Source organism: Microchirus variegatus, assembly GCF_963457635.1.
Source record: "Microchirus variegatus genome assembly, chromosome: 12".
Lineage (NCBI taxonomy): Eukaryota > Metazoa > Chordata > Actinopteri > Pleuronectiformes > Soleidae > Microchirus > Microchirus variegatus.
The window spans coordinates 25,209,537-25,226,490 of record NC_139813.1 but is presented as its reverse complement, the minus strand read 5'-3'; the positions used below and the strand labels follow the sequence as shown (position 1 = coordinate 25,226,490).

The window sequence follows — 16,954 nt, the reverse complement described above, 5'->3', positions numbered from 1 at the left end:
GTGTTCTTCTACAAGGGATGAGGTTCTACCTGGGACCTTTTGTTTTCAAGGGTTCTTGGTAACACTAATCGTTCCAGTAAGAACCATTTTGATCCAGAAAACCTGTTAAAACCCCTTTCCTGTATAAAGGGTTTTAAAAGGGTTCTTGGTGGAACCCTCCAAAAGGGTTTCAGGTGGAACCTTTATAAAAAGGTTCTACCTGGAGTCAAAAAGGGTTCTCCTATGAGGACAAGCCTAAGGACCTTATATGGTTCTACTTAACACTTTTATTTCTAAGAGTGTACACGCTTAGAACCTTATATGGTTCTACTTAGCACTTTTAGTTCTAAGATTGAACACTCTTAGAAATAAGGGTTCCAAAAGGGTTCTTCTACAAGGGCTGAGGTTCTACCGGGAACCATTTGTTTTCAAGGGTTCTTGGTAACACTAATGGTTCCAGTAAGAACCATTTTGATCCAGAGAACCCTTTAAAACCCCTTACCTGAATAAAGGGTTTTAAAAGGGTTCTTGGTAACACTAAGGGTTCCAGGTGGAACCTTTATAAAAAGGGTTCTCCTATGAGGACAAGCCGAAGAACCTTATATGGTTCTACTTAGCCCTTTTATGTCTACGAGTGTATAAAAACAGTACCACAGGTCACTTATTGGTCAGACTTCCTGCTTCCTTGTCTAACTCAGTAACAGAGGAGATGATTGACGGCTCACAGGTGGAATAAGAAAACACTTATTCGACACCACAGTGAGTCACAGACTCTTCCCCTCAGAACCTGACAGATTGACAGCGTCGCTCTCGAATCCCAGCGAGAGTCTGTGACGGCGGAGTCCGGCGTTTTCAAACGTAGTGAGATATCAAGCCAAACGCCAAACTCCGTGCTTCCCGTCTCCTCGATTGTCAACGTTTTTTTTTTTTCATCCCCGGGAACGTGACACATGACGGCCGACGCCTGCTGCCACTGCATCGACCGCCTCTCTGTTCTATTATATATGTGGTGGTGTTTCTGCAGCGCCTCCTTGTGTTTGTCTTTTATCTTCTCTACTCTGCGCTCTATCATTATCATGGCGACCTGTAGGACTCGGACGAGGGATTTCCAGATTACACCCCTGCCTGCCTGTCACACACCTGACGTGTGTGTGTGTGTGTGTGTGTGTGTGTGTGTGTGCACTGCCGTGTTAAAGATAGCGGCGGTGGGGGCGAGTGGAGGCAGTTGACAGTGATTTGAGTAAATGGTGGGTTTCAGGAAAGTAAAGTGAGTCGAGAGCGAGGAGGTTTGAAAGGAAGAAGAAGAAGAAGTCGCTTTAGCTACAAAAATACATCGTCCACACAACAGAATAACAAGTGACGGCAAATACAGAACAACGACGACGATTCAGAAGCTTCAGAACGTTGTCGTTTACATTCTTATAGTGTTAATTATTCATGAGTGAAGAATAAAAAGGCTTCATAAGTGTATATAACATAGACTTATTTTATACTGTTGATATGTTCTGGTTTAGAGAAACCAGGTCTTCTCCTCGTGTCTGAATACATCGATCAATCGTCTCATTAACAGATGTGTGCACTCTTAGAAATAAGGGTTCCAAAAGGGTCCTTCTCCAAGGGATGAGGTTCTACCTGGAACCATTTGCTTCTGAAAAAAGCCTTTTTCTTGGTTCTTGGTAACACTAATGGTTCCAGTAAGAACCATTTTGATCCAGAGAACCCTTTAAAACCTCTTTCCAAAAGGGTTCTCCTATGAGGACAAGCCGAAGAACCTTATGTGGTTCTACTTAGGACTTTTATTTCCAAGAGTGTAGTAGTACGGTGTCACGTGTCTGACCAATATAAGTATTCTTTTTATACATGAGGTGAAAAGAGTTCCCAAAAAGGTTGAATGTGGGTTTTTTGGGTTAAGGGGGGCTTCAAGGAACAACTAAAAGAAAAAGTTCCTCACAATGTTCTGCACTCTTAGAAATAAGGGTTCCAAAAGGGTCCTTCTCCAAGGGATGAGGTTCTACCTGGAACCATTTGCTTCTGAAAATAGCCTTTTTCTTGGTTCCTGGTAACACTAATGGTTCCAGTAAGAACCATTTTGATCCAGAGAACCCTTTAAAACCTCTTTCCTGAATAAAGGGGTTTGCAAGGGTTCTTGGTGGAACCCTCCAAAAAGGTTCTCCTATGAGGACAAGGCCAAGAACATTATATGGTTCTACTTAGCACTTTTACTTCCAAGAGTGTAGTAGTACGGTGTCACGGTGTCTGACCAATAAGTAACCTGTGGTGTTGTTTTTATACATGAGGTGAAAGGAGTTCCCAACAAGGTCGAATGTGGGGGGGAACCTTCAAGGAACAACTAAAGAAAAAGTTCCCCACAATGTTCTGCACTCTTAGAAATAAGGGTTCCAAAAGGGTCCTTCTCCAAGGGATGAGGTTCTACCTGGAACCATTTGCTTCTGAAAAAAGCCTTTTTCTTGGTTCATGGTAACACTAATGGTTCCAGTAAGAATTATTTTCATCCAGAGAACCCTTTAAAACCCCTTTCCCGAATAAAGGGGTTTGCAAGGGTTCTTGGTGGAATGCTCCAAAAAGGTTCCAGGTGGAACCTTTATAAAAAGGTGTACCTTGAAGGAACAACAAAAAGAAAAAGTTCCCCACAATGTACTGCACTCTTAGAAGTAAGGGTTCCAAAAGGGTCTTTCTTCTACAAGGGCTGAGGTTCTACCTGGAACCATTTGCTTCTGAAAAACCCTTTCCTGAAGAAAGGGTTTTTCAAGGGTCCTTGGTAACACTCGGTGGAACCTTTATAAAAAGGTTCTACCTGGAGCCAAAAAGGGTTCTCCTATGAGGACAAGCCGAAGAACGAGTGTAAGAGTGTAGACAGTGTCTGGATTATTATTTTTACGGCGATGATCACGGCAGAAAATGTGTTTGCACTCCGCTGGTTTTTCACGGCGAAACAAAATTACAGGTGTGTGTTTTCTTTTACGTGGATAGATCAGAGCTGGAGTGAAGTGAAGCACTGAAGGAGACAAGCATCAATTTTCCTGTCATCTCTGGAGACGGAGGAGGAATAACTGGTGACGTTTCTGCAGCTTAAGATGGATGCAAAAAATCACCGTTTTCTGACATTTGACTCAAAGTCCTGGTTAGTTGTCGACTCTTGAGTTTGTCAATATCTGTGTAAATACTGTTAATAAAGTGCGGGAGACGATGGAGGAGAAAATAAAAACACTTACGTTGGCCCCACTGGCCGCTGTTGGGGTTCAGGTAGTTGGGGTACAGGCCCTGAGGTTTGTCCAGGCGGTTGAGGACTTTACGGATGTTCATTACCTAGTAATTTAAAAAAGAACACAAGTTATTTTTAAACCTGACTTTCAAATGATTAAACCCAACTTTCTATTTAACATGCATAGCACTTTGATTTTAAAGCAAAATTAGGTGTTTGGTCGCTCCACAGATTCTGACCATTGTCCAATTTTGGTTCCGATCGCTAATCGTCTGTTTCTGATCTCAGCTCTGATTCTGATTCACAACTGCTAATTTGCTCCTTTGAGGACGTTGCGGGGGCCAGAAAAGTCTGGTTTGCGGGCCAGGTGTGGCCCCAGGGCCTTACGTTGGCCCATGTGTGGAATCAACCATAGCAACCCCTAGAGGAATTCTGAGGAACTACCAAAACAAAGCTAAATTCTCTTTATGACCTTCTACTTTGAGCTCTTCGCAGTCTGTTCTCCAATCTTTACAAAAGATGTGGTCATTTTATCGTTAGAAGCCCAAATTGTATGCAATTTCTGAAATGTCCTTTCACCCCAACCTGTCTAGGCACATCTTTGAGTTTAAAATAAAACATTGATTTGAATTGAAACTTCTCAGATGTGGTTCTTAGCCATTTTTTAGCCATAGAGCAACTGTATTAAACTGTCTCTTCTGTTGTGGATGAGAAAACTTTCTAGTGGACTCATTTTTTACTTAAATAAAGTCCCTGAAACGCTGAAAAATTAGCGTTGGAATTAAGAACTAGTTAAGAGTACATGTTCTGGGTGCCCTTTTGTTACCTTCTGAGCAAACTCTGGGTTTCCAGAGAGTTTGCTGAGGTGCATGAACTCCAGGTGAAGGGTGCCGTACTCTGCCAGGATGCTGCTGCCACCAGAGGCCCACGGCCAGTTCCTACCGATACCACTGTACGAAGAACAGAGAGAAGGGAGAAGGAGACACAGGTGATTGTTAATAAGGACTTCAGTAAACTGTCTGGCCAGCGTCTTTACAGCCACATGGAGAAGAAAACTTGCATTTACGCATTCCACGACGACAAAAGAACAAGAATCCAGAACGAGTCAGGTGGTTGAACCTGTTCGTGAAAACACAAAAGCGACTAAGCAGCAGTCGTCTTCTTCTTTCTTTCATCTGTTTCTGTGAAAACATGAGATTCTTAACATGGATTTCCACTGAGGTAAGTCCACGATGCTAAAACCCAAAGTTATCACGCTCCATCTGCCATTTTTACGAGTTTTTTCCCCTCATCACACTTGACTTTAACAGCACAGCTCATCTGGCGTGAACTCTGTGAAGCTGGATCAACGCTTTCTATGGTTGTGAGAGGAGCTTCGACATCAATACAATAAAGGTTTAATATACTATAGATGTGTTCAGGAGTTTAAAACCCGAATTAACTTGATGCTTTAACGTTTCCTCTACTTGGAACCTTCCTTGAAATTGAAGCAGTGGGCGCTCCAAGAGTGACGGGAGTTGGGTGCCTTGCTAAGGAGGCACCCCAGCACTTTACATGTTGGGATTGGACCTGGCAACCCCCCCATGTTAGAAGCCAAGTTGGCCATGGGTTGCCAATTCGCCATACCCAGCATTTATCGCAACACTTACGGATATCGATGGATTTGATTACCCTAGGTCCTTCATCGTGACCCTAAGCTTAGGGTTACCATAACCCTCAAAATATGAAAGGGTAATTTTGAGAGGACTTGGTTTTAGGGTTAGAATAAGGCTGGAGTACAAATTGGGGTTGCCAGATATCGAAAGTGAAATTATAATTCTACAGCCATAAAATCAATATAAATTCCAGGCAGCCTGGGTTAGCTTGAAGGTCAAAAGAGGGTTGTTGACCACTCTGTGTACTTCCGCATGGGTAGCTCAACCCTTTTAGGAGCAGGACCAGTGTGGTCGGGTGCCAAAAAATAGGCCCTACTCAACGTAAACATGGACATTTAACTGCACACGGGCAAGAGACGGGCTATCATCCACACCGTTTCTTCAAAGCGGTGGATGAACATACTAATAACCCCATCAAGCTACACAAGCCATAATTTGTTTCCCCATCACACCACGGATATAATCAAGTCAACCAAACACGAGGAGGACGGACAGGCGCTCGCTCGCTCGCGGACCCTGATTAAATTCAGCCGCGCCGCGGCGAAGCTTTCACACTGATGTGGACATTAAAACAACATCACAGCTCAAAATTACCAGCACCGACATGCGGTCGACAGCCCCTCCGCTCACATCTGTCCATTCAATCCCTTTACATCCAACCCCCCCAACCAACCACCGTGTGACGACCAATAAATCTCTACTAGGAAAAGGGACGTGTGGAGTGGAGATACCTTCCCAACCCCTGTCCACCTCAATGCATCCCAAAGCCCTGCTGAGAGAGACAATAACTCCCTGTTAAAGGAGAACAGAAGCAGAAGACGTGGGGCATGGTGGCGAAAAAAGCCGCTGCATAAACCAAGCAGACACAATCCAATGAAGTGTCCACACACAGTATATTACCGGAGACGGGTGCGTTTGAATTATTATTCTTATCATCGATGCGGCCAGCGAGGTCTGAGCGCTTCAGACGGAGAGAGTCTGAGCCGTGAAATTCAGGCCCGGAATTTCAAAGAGAAAATAAGACAAGTGGAAGTCACAACACAGACAATTCACAAGAAGACGAAGAAGAAGACGGGGAATAAATAAATCATTATTTTAAAAATGATGGATGGACCCACGAGCAGACGTGACCGAGTCGATACAGGCGGGGATTTCTGATTGGTCTGGTCTGAGCTGGAACTGACTTTACTGCCCGTAAAACTGTATATTTATAAAGCTCGAGGACTCTCATTTCAAAGTCAAATTACATTCAACATGGTAATATTTATATATATATGTAAATGACCTTGGTAATCGTGAGCTAAATCCAGCATTTACAGTCCAGTGAACAGAGGTTACTCAGCAGTGCGGATAATGATTTAACAGTCAAAATAATAATAATAATGATGTGTGAGAAGTCTTTGGAAGTTACGTTTGGTGCATAAAGTTTTAATTTGACTTTTCAATGACGCTGGACACAGCAGTTTAGTCACATGCATGATTTTTTATGTGATTTTAAGATAAATCATGAAGAGATTAGCAAGAAATGTTGAAGGTACAAACATCTCTAACCAACGTATGTAAGAAGAAAACTTAATCTGCAAACATTATTGTGGTTTCAATGGTGAAAATCATGACGAGGGTTGGGAAAAACCAAATAAAAACCTATACTATGTACCAAAACAAGCATAAACCATTTACTTTGGCAAACTAAGACGTGGCTAGCTGCTGCTAGGTTTTTTTTTTGCCGTGTTCTTCTGTAATGAACTTTAAATATCACATACATGCTCTTGAACTTGGACTTTTACTATACTTGGCTCATAGCCTGATAGTCTTTTTACTTTTACCAAACTGGCATCAAAAATCGGAATTGATCGTCGTGGGCCAACGACTCCAAACCAACGGGAGTTGGATACCTTGCACAAAGGCACCCCGACCTTTGACCTGTCAAGATGTGAACCAGCGACTCTCCAGCTACAGGCCAACATAAACATACACTCATGACTCAATACGCCAAGTAACGACATATCCGCAGTATTTTTCTAATTGAATCACACTAAAATGCCCCAGAAATGGTTAAAAAAAAAAACACAAATTGGATTGTTCTGTTGGTGTTACCCTCCTTCCTGCGATAAGCGCCACCTTGAGGACTCTAGAAGTAGTGACACTTCTAATGCAAATTGGCGGGGAACAAACCAATGGCAAAAAACATTCACAATCAAACCTCACGAGTCTGGATGAAGGTAAACACTCGTCTGGCCAACGAAAACTCAAACATTTTCACTTGGACCGCCTTCAATCCACAGAATCATGCTGGAATGTGCCAGAAAAACCTGGTCATTGGGTAAATGTTGGCGCTCAGTTGACCTATTTTTGTTGTTTTGTTGTGAGGCACAGAATATTGCTAAACTGAAGCAACTGCAGATCACAACAGTGCCCAAACACACAGGCTTCCACAGCCGGCACTGAGCCAAACATGCAGTACAAGTATGTGACTTTTTCTTCTGTTTCCTCATGCGTTGACAACCGAGCGGACGAAAAACCAAACAAAGTGAAACGACGGCGCTCTTCACTCCATCTCCACCTCTTACCGATCACTCCACACACCGAGCTCAACCGGCCGGCCTCAAACAGCCGGCGAGGGAGCGCTCGCCAACTGCTGCTCTGATGGAAACTTAACGCCCGTCGTTCCGGCGTGGAGTGGAAAACGGCCGTTTCGGGGGAAGCTGTAGCGGTCCATCACATGTCCGCCGCTGATGCACGTGCATCCCCACGGCACCAGTTTCACGCCAACAACCCCCGAACACGACTCGCGTCGCTCACGTGGGAACGTAATGAGACTTATTACGGAGGCTGTAAAGCTGCAAAAAAAACCCGACTCGCTTTAATTTATGACTTCCTCTCGCTCGACACGAGCGCAGAGAGGATCGTCGCCAACACGACTGGCTTTCAGAGCGTTTGTCTTTCCTCGCGACGCCGCGTGGGCTTCGTTTTCACGCCGTTACGCGACGAGGTCGGGTGTTTGATTCTCCGCTCTTGTGTTTCTGCTTTAGCGCAAACACAGACATCGTTTAATGAAAAGCACTCGCCTCCGTTTCCAAATGGATTGGAAATGTTAATTAAATGTTCGGCTGACCCAGAACTGGAGGACATTTTATTTTAAAGAGAGAGATTATATCGGGTTTACAAAGATTATATTGGACTTTCGTGATGAATTAGGAGATTAGACATCAGCGTCCACCTCCGATGGCAGTGATATGACGCAGTTTGTTTGACTAATGGGAGTTCATGGCCGCGGATTTTTGATTAATTTTGTCCATACAGTAGAAAAAAAAAACAGAGATGAAATCAGGTCGTTCTGTCACCAGGTCACTTTATTCCAGGGCTGCGACGAATTTACCGATTTCCACGGCTGATTAATCTGCGATCTCGATGAATCAGTGACTTGTTTGGTCCTTAAAAACGTCAGAAAATCCGTTTCCCCCCAAACCTCAAAAGCGATGAAGCCGTCAAATGTGTTGTTTCGCCCACAAACCGAAATCACTCCTCGTGATTTATTTGATACGTGGAGCAAAGGACTGAGAAATTATTCATATTTAAGATGCCGGAAAACTCAATAAGTAAAAAAACAAACACTCAAAATGATGAATCGTTGCAGCCTGAGTTTATGTTGAACTTTACAGGTTATTATAAGACAAATGGATACAATTTACTATCTTCTAAGACTGGAAATTGGGGAAAACCTTTGACTGGAAGATCTAAAGAAACACAAATAGTGAAATATATTAATTAAAGATTAGAAATTGTAGTTTCCTCTGGTTTTAAACCCGACTGGTCCAATTAGAAACGAACGAGGACAAATTAAAACCAGTAAAAAGAGACAAAAACATTAAATGTCGACGACTTCGTAGATGCCAGTCTGGTTTGAATTGTTAATTCTTTGCAAATGTTGAATATTTAAACTGACGCAGGCTGTAAACGCCTCCGAGACTAAGCCAAAAATCAGAAATCAGTTGAGTGCAAGTTTAAATTAAAGATATGAAATCAGGCCATTTGGTAGTTAGAGTTTCCCTCTGTTTTTAAAACAGTGTTGGGACATTTGGTCCAATTAGAAATGGACAAGGACAAATTAAAACCAATAAATAGAGCATAGTTTAAAACATCAAGGACTTCTAAAGTAACAAGACGCAAATGTTGAACATCTGAACAGACATAAAACTAGTAAAAACAGACGAAAACATAAAAATCAAGGACTTCTAAGATGCCAGACTGGTTAGAAACGTTCAGTCTTTGCAAATGTCAAACATCTAAACTGACACAGGCTGTAAAAGCTTCCAAGACGTTAAAAATAAGACATCAGATACAAGACAGTTGAGTTTCCCTCTGTTTTTAAAACAGTGTTGGGACATTTGGTCCAATTAGAAACGGACAAGGACAAATTAAAACCAATAAATAGCGAATCATTTAAATCATCAAGGACTTCTTAGATGCCTAAGAAGCAAATGTTGAACATCTAAACTGATTAACGCTGTAAAAGCTACCAAGACTAAGCTTAGAATAAGACATCGGATACAAGACAGTTGAGTTTCCCTCTGTTTTAAAACAGCGCTGGGACATTTGGTCCAATTAGCAACGAACGAGGACAAATTAAACCCAATACACAGAGAACCAAGGACTTCTAAGACGCCAAACTTGTTAGAAATGTTCACTGAACTGACACAGGCCGCGAAAGCTTCCAAGACTAAGATGAAAATCACGTGCGAGACCAAACGTTGGCATCAGTTCTTTGAGAAAACGAACGTCTCCGTGACAAACAAGTGCAGAGACGACGGGGAGCATCTGCTCCACATCACCGTGTGACCTCCTTTATTCTAACACCGAGAAAGTGAAAAACTCAACAAGTCCGTGACACAGATAGTGATCTACAACTCCGACCTAGAAGCAGAAGTGGGTCACGGTCACCGCCATCACAAACTGTTGACATTAATGGACGTAATCCAGTCTTTTTTAGAGGCGTCAAACCTTTTATTTTGATCATTATTATCATTATTATAACAGTGTGTAGTGTTCTGGCAGAGTCGGAGCTGGGTGCATCTGCTCCAAAAGTGCCGAGGCCAGGTTTTAATCCCATGCTAGCTGAGCTGTAACCTGGGAGAAACAAAAACAGAGCCGTGCCAGAGTCACGGCAGAACGTGCCCCGTCACGATGTGTTGTGTTAGGACGCACTCGTACATAAAAGCCAATAATTCCTGCTCGATTCTCTTATTTTCTTCTCTCGTCTCAGCTCTCGCCGTCCCGAGCCGCGACCTCACTTTCCCTTCTCCGGGTTTTTCTTGCCTCCCATATCTCTTCCTGCCCGCCGTCTAAAAAAAAAAAAAATCTATCGCCGCTTTCTGCTCGAGGCGCCCCGAGAAAAATGTGAATTGCAATAGATTCACAGTTAGCGACTTAATTAGAGGCCTTAAATCACCGGCGCCTTCCGGCGCCTCAGGTCAGCGCCGACGCCGGCGAGAGCCGTTCGCTTATGTGTGTGTGTGGTTTTTAAAGAAAAGGAATAAATAAATAAATAAATAAATAAATAAAAAGGTTTGTGGATTCCCTAAGAGTCAGACTTTCCTTTTGTTTAAGTGCCTCAGGGCGAGTTAGGCGGTGTTGTTATTAAGAACAACACGTCGGTGCAGCTCCCTCATGTACATGTGTGAACTAATAACATGTGCAGGTCAAGACAGCTTCATCTGCCGTGTAGGAATTGATAGTGGAGATAAAAAAAAAAAAAAAAAGAAAAAAGGTGTGTTAAGACAATTTGCGAAAGAGAAATCAGAAGCAGTTTTAAATCAGGCTTCCTGGTTCGATGAAAATACATCGATCTACAAGTTATTAAAGGCTAATGTGATGCTTCTGATAGCAAAAATGACTCAAATATCACATTTATACCATGACTGAAATTAAATATTCATTTAATAAAGTTCTCAAGGCCTTCCACACTATCTTCCGACTAAGTTTCAAGCTCCGCCCCCCCCCTTAGAGGATAATTGGCCAGATTTCATTTCCGATCCGGTCCTTCCGACAATCCTTCCGATTTTAGTCTGATTTGAACTAAAAGTTCTTGACTTACAAGTGAAAACAAAACGTGGACGCTCAAGAAAGACGCCACTGTTGTCTTTTAAAATAGCACTAAAGCACCAGTGCTAATCTGGTCCTTCCGACAATCCGATTTGAGGCTGATTTGAACAGATTATCTCGCCAAATTATCCTGTAGTGTGAGGGATTAACAGACACACCAGAGCCTAACTTTTAAATCTGTTTGATATTTAAGAAACGGATTTTTGCCCACTTTCGCAAACGTGATTTTATCCAGTTTTTTTTTTTGTTGCCGTTTCTCGGCACAAAAACATCGCAAAATGCAACGGCTATTAACGATTTATTGATGCTAGCAGTCTGTTTATGTTCGGAAGTCGCGTTAAATCGCGCTGCGAGTTTGTGTGAGATCCCAAATCCCTGGAACCTCGTCTCCTGAAGTGTGTCGTCTTGCGTCTTGAATAGATCGTCTAGTCTGTGGTCTCCCACGTTTTTTAAGTCCTCTAGTGTGGACTTAAACCACGTTAAAACATCCTTTTTGTATCATGACTGTTCTTTAAAATCAGCTCTTTCCGTTTACTTTCTCTCAGATTAAGCACAAACTATATAGCGTCCGAATAATATGCCGCACTACGCCGACGACACTCTGTTGTTCCACAGTTTTTTTTTTGGCGTTTCTCTGCACAAAAACATCGCAAAACGCAACGGCTATTAACGACTTATTGATGCTAGCAGTCTGTTTATATTCGGAAGTCGCGTTAAATCGCGATGTGAGTTTCTGTGAGATCCCTTATCCCTGGAATCTCGTCTCCTGAAGTGGATCGTCTAGTCTGCGGTTTCTCGGGATTAAAGTCTGTGGTCTCCCACGTTTTTAAAGTCCTCTGAAGACACTCTTCGAAATAAAAATACTAAGTAGAACCATATAAGGTTCTTTGGCTTGTCCTCATAGTAGAACCCTTTTTGGCTCCAGGTGGAAATTTATCAAGAACCCTTTAAAACCCTTTATTCAGGAAAGGGGTTTTAAAGGGTTCTCTGGATCAAAATGGTTCTTACTGGAACCATTAGTGTTACCAAGAACCCTTGAAAAACCCTTTCTTCTGGAAAGGGTTCCAGGTAGAACCTCAGCCCTTGTAGAAGAACACTTTTGGAACCCTTATTTCTAAGAGTCCACATGAGGCCTAAAGGAGTTCCCAACCTGGTTGAATTTGACCCTTTCTGGCGCTTTTCCATTCTATACAACCTTTTTCATTCTGCAAACCAAAAACTAACATTTGGAGAACCTAGGAAACTTCAGGGAATGTTCCCAGAACGTTCTGGGAAACCAGGAAATTGTTAGCGAGGTGTAGCGTGGACTTAGTGTGGACTTAAACCACGTTAAAACATCCTTTCCGTATCCAACTGTACCGCTTTAAAATCAGCTCTTCCTGTTTATTTTCTCTTAGATTAAACACAAACTATATAACGTCAGAATAAAGCCCAATTTATACTCCTGCGTAAAGTGCTCTGCGTAGCTACGCAGAGTCCTCTGCGTCGACGCAGAACCTGTCGAAGAGCCTCTGCGTCGTCTCCGGGTGCACGGAATATTTTTTAAGTGTCCGTCACTCCGTCAAGGGACTACGGAGACGGCAAGAGCTGCGATTGGTCCTCAGGACAGGCCGAGCTAAGCTGCTCTGTGCCGGCTCTCAGTGCGCTCCGGGCGTCCTGACAGAGGCGGAGCTGATCCCCGCCGATAACGCCGCTGCCGAACTATAAATACGTCATATCTTAACACACACAGCACATGTTTAGACTCTAAATGGCCAATTTCTCGCCTCAAATGATCTTAAAACTGCGTTCCGTGACAGAGAAAAGTGAGAAACGGCCACTTTTTCAACAACAACAGTCTTTCTCTCTCTTTCTTTCTCGGACGCCATTGCTCACTGTAGCCAGAAGCACAACAACCTTGCGCAGCGACCCCTACTGATCGGGCGGGAAATTGCAGCGAGTGTCCGTCACCACGACGCAGAAGTATAAATGCTCGAGGCGTCTCCGTGGTGACGCAGACGGATAACGCATACGCAGTCGGAGAAGTATAATGTGGCCTTAACGTGCCACTACGCCAACGACACTCTCTGATAAAGAAGTTAAAGTCAATGCCCCAGACCTGACTCCAGTATTTCTTTCACAAGTCTTACCCTCTAAATGAAAAAAACCGGCACGCTTCCTTAAATTGTACTAAGCTAAGATTTCCTCCAGTGGATTAGCAACTTTCTCACTCTTATCGCATCCAGAAGGAAAGTGAAAGAGGCACTTTTTGCAGGGTCACCGAGTGTGACATCCTCGCCGAGAACAGCCTCCACTCAGGCTTATAAATCAAACTCCTCGATGCAAAGACTTCAAAAATTGACTGCTTTGGCCTCAGGGTTTGTAGCTGAAGGAGCAAAACTGCCTTAAGGTGACATTTCTTTTATGGCAGATAAGGGAAATGGAAGCCGGGGCAAAGGGAGGAAACTGGCTCTTACTTTGCAGCACCTTTAGGATAATCATTTTTCTTTTTTTTGCAGTAGTTTCGCTAGAGTTTGTACATTCTGTAATGGAATCTGTTGGGTTTTTTTTTGGGGGGGGTTTACTTTATATAAAAGTCCGCCAGATAAATACAACGCTCCTAAATTCTCCGGGAAAGCAAAGTCATTACAAGACCAAAAAGAAAACGGGGAGATTAAATCATAGTCAGGTCGTCTCTCTCTCTCTCTCTCTCTCGCTGCTGCATCCCAATAGTTGGCCACAATATTACGTAAACAATGCACACACTGACATCCCATAATGGCCAGGCTCTCCGAGTCAGTATGCGGCGCAGTGCAGTGCAGCAATTTGCAGCAGCTTTATCAGTGTGAATGCTAATAGCAGAGCTGTGGGACATACTGGACTGAGCTGATAACAACTGGTGTCTCTATCTGTGTGTGTGTGTGTGTGTGTGAAAGAGAGTTGGTTAGCCGTGTTGCTATGGCTACAGCATGTTCATAAAATATGCAGATTTTACCATTTTACTGCATGTGCGCGACTTCGTCTATTACCTTGTTTTTCAGTTGCGTCGATTCAATTTATTTATATCCGTTCATTACATTTCAGACGCGTCTGTACCTGATTTTTGCTTCTGGCGACTTTCCATCTGTGATGGAATGAGCTTTATTTTATTTCCCCCTTTCATTTTTCTCGCATATTCATGACGGAACAATATCGCTTTAATTACACTCGGTGTTAATTGTTTGAATTTTATCGCGTCCTGCGCGAGAAACGAGGGAATGTTCGCTCTCCGTAAGTAATTAGTCATCATTATCACATGACTATAGCACAAACGTGATTAATCGCCCGCAGAGGACAGTTCGGAGGCTTTTATTACTAAGCTAGCATCGCTGAGGATGCACCCTTCTGAGGATGCACCCTTCTGTTACCATCCCGTCTTCTTGTTACCGTAACTCATAGACAGTTTGTGATATCTAGAAAATTCCAAATCTATGGATTGGTCATCTGTCCAGGGTGTGACTGCCACTTTTAGCTAGCCAACACAGCACCCCCACCTTTAGCTAGCCAGCACAGCACCCTCGCGCGCAACAGTTCGGGGGGCCTTTATGGCTAAACTAGCATCGCTGAGGATGCACCCTTCTGAGGATGCACCCTTCTGTTACCATCCAGTCTTCTCGTTACCATAGCTCCTAGACCATTTACGATATATAGAAAATTAAAAAACTATGGACTGGCCAGCTGCCAGCACAGCACCCCCTGCTTTTGGCTAGCCAGTACAGCAAACCCGCGCGCAACCCTCATGTGGAGGATAAAATGGTAGAAGACGGATGGATGGATGGATATCGTAAAAGCAGAGAAATCCGAGCTTTGCGCCAAAATACTTCCCTGGAAAAGCACAAAATGACGCGATTAATCACCCACAGAGAACAGTGCCGTGGCCTTTACTGCTAACCTAGCATCGCTGAGGATGCACCCTTCTGAGGATGCACCCTTCTGTTACCATCCTGTCTTCTCGTTACCGTAACTCATAGACCATTTACGTTATCTAGAAAATTAAAAAACTATTGATTGGCCAGCGGCCAGCACAGCACCCCCTGCCTTTAGCTAGCCAGCAAAGCACCTCCGCCCTTTAGCTAGCCAGCACAGCAAGCCCGCGCGCAATCCTCATGTGGAGGATAGTGGTAGGGGACGGACGGATGGATGGATGGATACTGGAAATCAGAGCTTTGCACCCAATTACTTCCGAGGAACGACCGCCCAATCGCAGACAAAGACTCACCAGCGCTTCACACGTTTGTTTAATATCATATTGTATAATAATAGCCGCCAGGAGTTATCTTGGGGAAAAGAAAGCAGAAGAAGAACTCACTCACTGAACGTTAATTTTTGGACAATTCTACAGTCGTAAAAATCTAAAATAAATCCAGGCGGCCCCGGTTATCGTGACGGTCATAAAGTCCCGTCGTAAAAAGCTTCTGTCTCGTTTATTGAACATTTTGACTGGAAGCAGCATCACTTCACCTGTGTCTCAGATGCAGATTACGTTTAATAATCAGAGGACATCAGTTCTCTGCTCTGCCACTGCGCCACCACCACCACCATATTTGCTCTGTGGACGATCAATGGGACATATCTGATCTTTTGCAGCATGTTCCCGCTCAGTTAGTGGCAATCAATATAATTTTTATATACAAAGACAAAGAGAGGAACAGGAGGAGGAGAGACGGCGTCCTCTGATCTTCTCAGTGTGACTGTGCCACTGATTTATCAGACGCATCATTAAAAAGAGGCCAAATTGAGGCCGTTTCCTTTGTCTGAATGAATGTGAACGACCTGGACATCAATACAAACATCACAGTCTGTGATGTGTGTTTTTCTTCAGAATTTCTGCCATCACTAATTCACAATATGTCCACAAACCACAGACCCAGATCCTCTGTGTTGGGTTCGTTCAGAGCTCTTTGATGGACGATGAGATGAATCTTGGCAACTCCAATTTCTTTGGCTGTGCAGGAAAACCCAAATAAACTCCAATTATCGAAAAGTTAGAGTGTGTAATTTGTTGTTAAAACAAGTTTTGTTCTTAAGTTTTGAAATCTTCATATCGTATAAGCCAGAAGTTAGCATTAGGCCAAAACTTACAGTTCTATAATGATGTTTTTTGGGGCGGAGCTTTGTCGAATAACATGAAATAAAGTTGATTTAGCTTGTATATAAACATACATTATGTCAAAGTACTTTATATCATGAGGGCAAGACCCTATATACCCTAAATATTGACTAAAAGGCTGATAGATGAGGTTGTTTAACTTGCTATTGCTAGCTTTCCACACATTACGTAGAGCAGCTTTAACCTGATGTATTTGCTTGAAATGAAGGAAAAAAAAGGCAAATCTGTGGATAGAGATAGTTAAAAATCTTCTGATGTCTTCAACACGAGCAGTTTTTATGATCATTCAAAACATTTATTTCCCAAAATATACATTTTACATTCTGAAAATCTTAAAAAAACAAACAAATATGAACTAAATTTTTGTTTACTTTAGATCTACGTGCTCAGTTTATTCAAGTTAGAGTGGAATTTACTTAACTGTTATCTACAAATAAATTGTATTCATAATTCATCCTTAATAGTTGATGTTTACTAGAAGCTTAACGACAAAACTCCAGTTTTTTTAATCACTTTCTATTATTAGCATTTTCTATTTTTCCGATATCTTTCTGGAATCACTGACTATAAAAGAGTAAAACTTTCTCCGGTGGTTAAACTCAACACAGTGTCATGATTACCACGTTTAAGGTGAAACAGGTTTTTGATGGTTTTAATTTAATCAGCTGGAGCAAACTGTAAATATCCTTTAGCATTAGCATTAGCATCAGCATCAGCATCAGCATCAGCAGCCAAGGCGATAAATCACAAAGCTCTTTGGCAGCAGTCTGTACATTTACAAGCAGATCAAGTCCTTCACCTTGAGACATTCAATAAAAAGTAGACACTGTTTGTTTAACTCGGCACTCGTTAATGTGTCAAAGACAA

General features: G+C 42.8%; 1 protein-coding gene across 1 annotated transcript in view; it reads right to left on the bottom strand.

The window, feature by feature from the left end:
- man1a1 (mannosidase, alpha, class 1A, member 1) overlaps positions 1 to 16,954 on the bottom strand; it is a gene marked incomplete at both ends in the record, with an annotated part of 154,930 nt that overhangs the window by 10,860 nt on the left and 127,116 nt on the right. Inside the window, 2 exons of the mRNA XM_083899187.1 lie at positions 3,213 to 3,306; positions 4,029 to 4,152. Coding sequence (XP_083755313.1) covers positions 3,213 to 3,306; positions 4,029 to 4,152 — 218 coding nt within the window. The remainder of the gene's footprint in view (positions 1 to 3,212; positions 3,307 to 4,028; positions 4,153 to 16,954) is intronic.